At 31.8% G+C, this 9671-nt stretch overlaps 1 protein-coding gene across 2 annotated transcripts; it reads left to right on the top strand.

Moving 5' to 3' along the window:
* The first annotated feature begins 2981 nt into the window (after positions 1-2981).
* LOC134260010 (protein PERCC1-like) lies at positions 2982-8822 on the top strand. Of its 2 annotated transcripts, none has more exons than XM_062742595.1 (2): positions 2982-3262; positions 7695-8822. In XM_062742595.1, exon 2 carries the CDS (start codon positions 7748-7750, stop codon positions 8651-8653), a length of 906 nt encoding a protein of 301 aa, XP_062598579.1. In that variant the 5' UTR covers positions 2982-3262; positions 7695-7747; the 3' UTR covers positions 8654-8822. The 2 variants fall into 2 exon arrangements, with proteins under 2 accessions (XP_062598579.1, XP_062598580.1); XM_062742596.1 differs by lacking the exon at positions 2982-3262 and adding an exon at positions 3746-3850.
* Positions 8823-9671: the final 849 nt, after the last annotated feature.

Below are 9671 nucleotides of genomic sequence, written 5' to 3'. Positions count from 1 at the left end.
TCGGATTATTATCTCATTCCCGCCCTCCCCTTTAACAATATGTGGCAAACCAAATTGAATGATAATATTCTCAAGGAAGACGGAACTCGGATGTCACTCCGTTTTGACACTTTTTGTTTCTTTTACCTTATCACCTCGACTCCCAATCTCCCCAATAAAGTCGGACTAACCGCACGTCTTAAGATATTTCTGTAATTCCCACGTACTTGGATGGTATCTCGTAAGTGTCAGTCAGCTTATTCGCACATCTAAATCCCTATTATATACAATGTGGCGATATTGTGTAGATATTTACTTAAGTGTCTATGTATCGAATAATATTGAAAAGTTGGGACTCTAATTAAGACCACATTCTCACCTGGACCACAACGGTCGAGATAAAACCACTGGTCGGAGATTTGTCGGAGTTTTGCTATTTTTGTCATATACTTATTTTCCCATTTGTATCCTTCTTTGGAATTTCTGTATATATGGTCTAGAAGAGTTCGTTCTCTGTGTATTTTTTGTATTTTCTCAAACTGTCAAATTTTCCCCCTGTTCATTTGAGTTTCGGATTGACACATTTTCTTCTGGGTCTTTTTCACAGAAAAATTCTATTCATATGTTTTATAATATCTTAAGCAAACGTTAATTGCATTGTGGCATTACATAATTTTTCATACATAATGAATTTTAAAAAAAAAAAGTCAACCTTTTAAATTCGTATCTAACAATAACTTGAATATAAAACATTTTAAATTCAATTTAAAATTTTTTTTTTAATTTATTTTTATAAATAAAAAAATACTTTATAAAAATATATGTTTGCTCGTATATCACATTTCGGGAGTATATACTTCATAAAATTTAGAAAACAGATTTTAAAAAAAAATTTTATACTTTCAAACATATATGTGTGCATTTTTTTATCATTTAGGGAGGATATAGTGTTTTTATAGTTATGTGAGGAAAATGAAAGAAATATGCGAAAAATAGGATAGGGTTATAAGAATGCTTTTCAAGATTAAAATCTTTTCCAAGATTGCACCGGTGATTTTTGTATGTCTTCACCAACATTCTACAAATATATGATAGAAAGATGCCTTTTCTGAAACACTAATCACATTGCAGTAATTATTTAGTGTATTTAAATCAATTAGAAAGGAAAGTAGTTTCCATTTCATTTTAGTGTTTATTTTTTTCCCCTTTAAGAGTTACAATGTACTAGGATTTATTTTCTTGTGCACGATGGTGGTGAACATTAATTTGATCTCATGTATCTTTTTTTTAATCACATTAAAATTTGACATTTTCAAACTCATCTGAATTAATTAAGATTTTGAATAGGAAATAGGAAAATATCTTTTTGAGGACTTTCTTGAATGAAAAATGCCTTTTTTCAGAATCTTTCTACTTAATCATGGACATATGTTATACGACATATAATTCAAAGTTGAAAATGACTTCATGACGTGTTGACTGATTTCAAGGGAATTCCTACTTATTAGATTTTATAATGTTAAGATGATTATCATTACTGAAATCACACAACCTTTGATTGTACTTTGATATTGTGTGTCTTTTCTTTAACATTATATTTTTAAACAATAGAAGGTACACTTTCTACCTTCTTGCTAAACTAGAGCTCTCGAATTCTTCGTTTTAATTAAATTGGTTTTTTTTTTTATTATTATTTTTTTCTCTTATTTATGCAAAGAAAACAAATTAGTCATAGATTGTTCCGAAGACTATCTGAACAATCAGCTGTGGCGTAAAAATATAACTGTTAGAGTAAAAATTTAAATTTTCAGTTAATTACTATTTTACTTTAATTGAAAAACACTATTGTTTTATATATTTATTAGATTTCTTGATCCAGCTGCAAGAAAAGGAACATCTTGTTCGGAATTTATTAATGTTTTATACAAGAACAAATAATTTTTATTTTTTATTTTCACAAAATCGTTACTTTATATCTAAATGTTTATTAAAATTCAATGCAAAAACATTACCAAATATCTCAAGAAGTAATATAAAGAATTAGGTTTTATTCTTACCATGAACAAATTAATCTGAATATAGAAATAAGAAAATGCAAGAAACAACATTGGCAATAACAATGACGACCCTTTTCCATATTTCATTTTTATCAAATACATTTACACATAATGTCATTGTATCAAAATTTTACGGAGGAATGTCTTTTGTTTTGTTTTATTATTATTGCTCTGCAATTTGTTTCGATTTTCTAGTCGTACCTGCTCTTCACGTTTTTCTTGGATTTTTGTTTACAAATTGTTGTTTTTAATTGAAAAAAAATATTTGTAGTGTTTAAAAGATAATAAATTCATTCAGCGTTAGAACATCTTTTATATCATTTCAAATTACCAGTCATAATTAGCAAAACCAGTAGTTATTTAACTTTGTTATTATTTCTTAATTTTATTGATGGTTTTGTTGCACTATTTACATGTAATATAAATATGTGTGTTTTCGATATTGATTACTATGCCTTTTTTTGGTTTTCCTTTTTTTCCCAAATAACATTCCTGGTAATTTATTATTCAGATCCCTCAATGTTTAAAAAGATGCGTGAATTAATTAAAATACATAGAAAAAAGCACTATATTTTTTCATGTAGACAAGTACAATTTCTGAATAACTTTTAAAATAACTAATAATTAATCTTTATCTTTTATTTGAAGGATCATTTCTTTCCTTTTTCTTAAGACAGAAATGATATTTAGGGGAAAAAAGGATTTGTGAAAAGACATCGAGTTTGTTGACTTGTTGACTTCTTTAGAAAATCTCTTTGACTTATCTTTTCATTTGTCTAAACAACCACATCATTTAATTGTCAAACACTAAATTAAAATTCAGTTAATGATTTCAATATAATGTACCTGTTAATTCTGTGTAATCACATTTTACGTGATCGATTAGGTTTGCCGCCATGGATTGGCTGTCGTCTGCGAGAAGTCCACCCTCCCTTATCTTGTGTAAACTGTAAGCTATTACCGTTCGTAGTCTCTAACCCGATAACAAACAACATATTCAAATATTCTTATGGTTTCCTATCTGTTTTTACGTTGGATAAAATCTACCTAAACGTGTGAAGAGTTTCTATTTGGACGCAGAATTCATTTCTTATTCCGCCTTCACGGCCATTTGTCATCAGCACATTGCACATGATGTTCAGTGCGTTCAAAATGGACTAACGCTATCAGTATTGTGCTATCGTGCTAGGAATCAATGTATTTCGTGGAACCATGTGTTCGTAACAGTAAGTATGTCGTTTTTGTTGCCTACTGGACACAGTGGTTTGTTCTAAATCTTTGGGGATCAGTCTTTGCTGTGGTTTTGTTTTCTCCGTGCTGTCCAGAATGTTAGTTTGTACAGTAGTAATCTGTGACACTTTACAAATTTCAGCCCCGAACTCTTATCTATCTCTTTGTGGCCTTCTGTACAATTTCTACAACGGGTTCTTACCGAAGAACAACTATCACTGTAATCTCAATATAAACAGTCTGAAGAAACATACTCTTTTTTAGACATTAACTAAAATGGTAGGTTTTTTTTTATCATTGTTTATTGTTGAGAAGATATAAAAATTTCCTTGATCAAAAATTTTGTGTATAAAAAAGGAGGAAAAATGCGATTTTATTAAGGTATTGCATGTTCTATTGATATCGTAAGAGAATGCATAATGTGCGTCATTCTGCATGAATTAGAGGGGTGTTTGGTTGTACTTGGGTATATAACAGTTCAAACACTCGAAACTTGATCTAAAAACCTCAGAGAAGAACAAAGGATTCGAGTGTGTATTGTTGTCACAGTCGATCTGTGATGGATGGTCTCTTCAGTGAAGAAGGTAAAAAAGAGAACAATCTGTAGGACAAACAACCTTAACTGCTATATCAACAGATTTGTCTATTTGAGCTAATCATCCACCGATGGACCAAGTTTGGATTAATCTTACGACACCTTTACCATTTTATAAAATGCTATGCGCTGCTAAGTGTTCATGGCGACAGGAATACTGAATCACGGCTGCTTTCAAAATGCACGTAAGATCCTCTCTCTCCTTTTCGAATATTGCATCAATACTTAACTGTGTCAAAATTGCACGGCAGACCCCCTCTTTCTCGGAATACGAATATTGCATCGGTACTGTGTTAAAATTGCACGGCGGACCCTTTCTCCTTCCGATAATGTTTATTACCAGTTAGGGGTAAAATGTTGTGTAATATTCCATCGCTTATGTTAGCATATCGTTCAAAACCATTTATAAATCTTTAAAATGTTGATAAAGAGTTTAAATTTGAAGGAAAATAAAATCCGTAGCCACTTTATTCCATATCATATCTGCTATACCACAATCGGCGCCTTATTCACATATCTGTATTTTCTATTGAGGCTGATTTTAAATCACTGTACTAATACCATTTGGCAGAGGAATTATCTTCAGGGTATACCAACAGAAAGTCATTTCTGGGCATGGAGAGTGAGTAAGCTCTAACTTTGTTCTAGGTACCGCTCCTGTCTTTGTGTGGTGAAATTATGGCACACAGCACCCAACAATTGTAATAATTTTAGCTAAAAATAATTTGGAAATTAAATTTCTATTTCAAAATATATACTACAGAAATCAATTTAAAAGCTTACCAAAAAATATAATTTAATACGCGGTGCACTCCCATGCAACAATTTGCAAATTTGTTTGATACTTAAGGTCTCTTTTTTGTTTTTGGCTCCAGCAATAGATTTCAGGTGTTTGGTTTGGTTGGTAAAGCCATGTTTGTGAGACTCTTACATATTTTGAATAGGTGTTTCCCCTCCTCGGCCCCTCCATCTTAAATCGGAGTAGCCATCAATTAGAAGGGTATTTGCTGGAAGACCTCTATTGGCACTCCAGCCCGCTGACCGACACCAATAGGACAACAGTTAGCCAGAAAATAATAGCTGATCGTTCAAACATCTCCTCAAAACCGTTGTCCCCGAGGTGACAATCGTATCTACACCGGGATATATTTTTCTCAATTTAGTAGATCCCTTTTTAAATTAAACTCTACGGTGATGTATAGGGGAAAGTTTATGGGACTTCAGTTTTGACATCTGACAGTGAGCTTTTACATATAGAAATGCGAGTCTCAATGCAAATTCCGAATAAAAGACCCCTTTTTCGTATGGTTCCATTTTTAATGTCGGTGCACGTAAGGGTGATTGATGGTTTTGAGCAAGGTGCCCGGAGCACCGACCATAGTTTGTTGAGAGGAAACAAGCGACCTGACACTTTAATACATCTCTTGTTAAACGGAATCTTAGTGCCAATCTAATATGTACATTTAAAATCACTGCAAACATTTTGTGCAATATTAAGTACTCAGGTTGGAAAACGAAACGACAGCTTAAATGAAAGAATTAATACTGCGGGTTCGGCAAGACTCTTTCAGATATGAATGGATAGGATGGTTCGAAATTTTGATTTAATTACTGATAAAATAAAAAATGAAATTATGTTATCGAAATCACATTGTTGAATTATATTATAAATATTAAGGACACTATTTTTGGTAATATTTGAAAAATAACTAACTTTTAACAACTATAGTGTGAGACTTCTACCCACCCCTGTATTACATGATTTAGCTGGAACATATTTCTATATCAGGAACAAGATTAGTTTAAAACCCTTCATTTATTTTCAAATCACACGTATTTTAGAAGAGTTAAATATGTACATATTTATTCAGAGTTACCCGGTCAAGTGTTGTTCGAGGAATTCAAATTGAGTTTTCGTGCAACGATGAAAATCCTTCAGTGTCACAAAAATCAAACATCGTAATCTCTCGCGAGACTTATAACATTCTTTTCACTTTTCAAAATGAATAGGAGCAAAATTCATTGTATTTTTCGTGTGTGTCTCTTTACAACTGGAAAGGCATATTGCATTTTTCTTTTAATTAAAGACTGCATTCAGATTGAATTCATCATCTAGATGCTTTAGATTGAATGCTGAATTTTCTAGAAACATCCTTTTCTAGAAGTATGTACTAGTATTTGGACGGCCAGCATTAAATGTTATGCATGCAAAAAAGTCTTGTGTACATTGCAAAATGATGGTAATCATAGTGAAATATAATTTGGTTCATTTTGAAAAGAATAAGAGTTGATGAATTGTTTGTTTAAAAGGAAACTACCAAAAAAAATGGAATGCTACATTTCGCAACTGATGTTGGAGATGTTGGTTAGAGTTTTGGCTTATGTTTCGAATACTCATTCTGAAATTTTTTTTTAAACATCGCATTCAAAGTAAATTGTCATAAATGCATAAAATTTAATAAATAAAGATAAAAGAAAAGTGAATCAGTACCCATTGCCAAAGATAGAATAAGGTATCGTTGTGGAACATTATTACTGTCTCGCGCAGGAGGAGAAATTTTGCAAAATAGAAAAAAAATTCAAACACCCATAAAATCTGACACTTCTGGGAACGATATATAAATATATACAACTATATTGTTTAAATTTTATTTTATTTTTTTTTTCATATTTGTGATTTTTTCCCCATGATTACCATAATTGATATAGGTTTGTGAAGCATAAATTATTTTTTGAAATTATCCTCCTTAAATCTACAATGGTCTTGTAAGGTAAGGTCTGATTTTCAGAACAAGGTGATAAGATATATACATACTATACAGAGCTTGTTTGTTTTAATTTTTTTATGATTAAAGGAACTTAACTTTTATCTTATACATGATTACCATAATTGATAATTTCACAGTTGCAAAATGTAGCATTTATATTTCCTTTTTTTGCGTTCCAATTTAATTAGTGTATCACACATTATTTATTTCATGTAAGAACTTTCTTGTTTTTTTTTTTTGGGTATATACATGTATATATATATTCAATTCATGACACTATAATCACCACTTGCAAATGATTTTTTCATACATGCAGTAGTGTCTCTGAAAAATTTTCTAAATTCAGCAAAAAAAAAATCTTAGACTTCTTTAGTCATGCTGCAGATTTGTGTTAATAATAAAAAAGAAAATACGTGTAGCCAGAAAGCCAGTATAGATACAAAAAGGAGATTCTCATATTTTTTTTCTTTACAAGAATTATAGTCTTTTTTGTCGAACTCTTCTCTTGAGCAATAGACATCATTTATATCTTCCCTTGCCAAGCAATGTAAAATGCCATAGTCTTCCGGGATTTAGTGTTAAACAGTATTTCATTTGTTTTACCTAATGAAAATTCAGTTGGCAGGGTGAACTTATTTTATATTAAATTTACCCGGATAATCTCAAAAGTACTTTTAATATACTGCAGGACCGGTCTCAGTTTGTTTCACCACAACATTTATCCAGTCAGATTTAAATTAAAACATTCGAATGGTACCACCTGTTTTGAGTTCAATTTAACATCGTGAAACCATTATTTTGATGGTGAAGTTCACACGAACGCTTTATCAAGATATTAGAATTCATGCTTAATATATTGATTTTCTTTCATTTCGAGAGATTTTCGAGATAAAAACTGACGAAAAGATATCAATACTAAGGACCTCCGCCGAGAAATGGACTCTGCTCTTTCCGTGGTGTGTCAATTTTCTACGTGGAGATCACAGATACGCTTTGTGACTTATTTGTCCTTCTTCCTGTCCATAACCTACTTTTTAAACACATGTTTTTGTCTTGTCATTTCAGGAAAAAAATCCCGCCATATCTAAACCCAAGACGATGATTTAAAATTGTCCCAGATGCATTTTTCTACTCTTCCCCGTATAAATGGAAACGAGGCTGTGATGACCGCCCTTCAGACTCCCAGAATGTCCCAGATTCATGGTCCAGACCTTCACCAGACGGTCATCAAGCGACCATTTGAACCATTGACCAAAGCAGCCGTAGAAACATTCGATAAATGCATCTATAACAAAATGGATGACGACGATTTCAGTGATCATGACTCCCATTATTCAGAAGATTTGATGGACGATAGTTTTGACATCCCATTGTCGCAAGGACCGGATATGACGCAACAACTGTTGAATTTTGCAGATATGGTGAATTCCGATATTCAGAAATTCTTTGGCAAAAAGAAAGACGAGGACTCTTGTGATATATATGAGGACAAATGGGTCACAACCAAATCAGGGAGGGAACTGTATTACGCAGATCTACTCCGCATCGCTCAGGGTGAAAATGTAGATACCAAAAACACAAAAGAGTTATTAACGCTTAACAATGCTTCACAAGAGAAAAAAGACAATAAACATAAGTTTAGTGGGAAATTGGACACGAAAGTAGGGCTAGGACCTCTTGAAGACTTGTTTAGATACGGATTAAAAGATTTTATATCAGATAAGAAAAAATCAAAGAAGCTTAGACGTATGCAAGCAGATGTTAAAAAGTATAGTGATTTAACTCCAATGAATCGTCGGAAGCTTCCTCAGTCCTTTTGGCAGGAACCTGGAGGAACTAATCGAACACTCGGCAAAGTGAAAGGAAATGGTGCTCCTATAATTAACTCATCCCAGCCTCCTGATTTTAGTGATCTGTTACATAGTTGGACGAGGTGTGAGGAGGAAGATTACAGCGGGGGTGATATGTCTTCTAGTGAAATAAGCGTGGCTTCTACGGAATCTACAACTATGGAACAGTTATAGTCACGTGATCACAATCACTTGTGAAATCTAGTCACATTCCAGTTCACTTGCCGGAAACAGGGTAAAGATGTGTGCAATCATCACTCAGAAACATCTGTCAAAGCTCCATTGTCATGCGATGGTTTGAAAATGTGTTCTTCGGTTTCAGAATAAAACATTCATATCTCTCTCTTTATTTTCTCTTGGAGGAATAGATAGAAAATTAAAACTTCTTTTTATCCTCTTTCCCTTGAGCACCGAACTTTTACCGAACACTACGTCTTAAGTGGAAAGTTAGTTTATGAAGTATAAATGCCATTGAATGGTTTCATTAAATTGAAGGAGTACATGTATTATTTTTATAAATCTAATCAAAAATTTACCCTGAAAGTCATCGACGTTTTTCTAATTAATTACGTTTAATATTTTAAGTTGATCCAAAATTTAGATTAATGGATATGTCTTTTATTAAATACAGGAAACGTGAGAAAATAAAAATTATGTTTTTTTGTCTACTATAGCAATTAGAACCAGATTATAAATACATGTAATGACATATAAATTCCTTTTATATAAAATCTAAAGAAATATATATATTTTAACCTCAAGAACAATAATGGGGTTATTAACATTAAACAATTTATTACTTATTTTTAGGGTTAGAAAATACCGGTCCTAGAACCAAATTTAAAATTCTTTAGAAAAAAGTCAACATTTTTGTAAACTAAAATAGGTTCAACCACTTCAAATCACGACGATATTTGTAAATTGACTGTTCCTAGATTGTGAAAGTATGATTTTCCAGCATTAATATACACTAACATACACTAACAGTTTTCTTTCATTCACGTAAGCAAGGCCCCAGGACCATAAACTGAAAATAAACATAAGTAAAAATTTTGATTCCTAATATCTTAAGTTTTATTTAACATATGTTCTTGAAATTTTGCAGCTATGTATAATATTTAAATTCCAACAAATAATATAAATTTTGTTTCATTATCTAATTTTTTTCAAAAGATATGTTGATTTGTTCTCT

Source organism: Saccostrea cucullata, unplaced genomic scaffold, assembly GCF_032062105.1.
Source record: "Saccostrea cucullata isolate Sc308-1 unplaced genomic scaffold, CSIRO_AGI_Scuc_v1 ctg12908, whole genome shotgun sequence".
Lineage (NCBI taxonomy): Eukaryota > Metazoa > Mollusca > Bivalvia > Ostreida > Ostreidae > Saccostrea > Saccostrea cuccullata.
The sequence above is the reverse complement of the archived record's forward strand: the minus strand, read 5'-3'. Positions and strand labels throughout refer to the sequence as shown.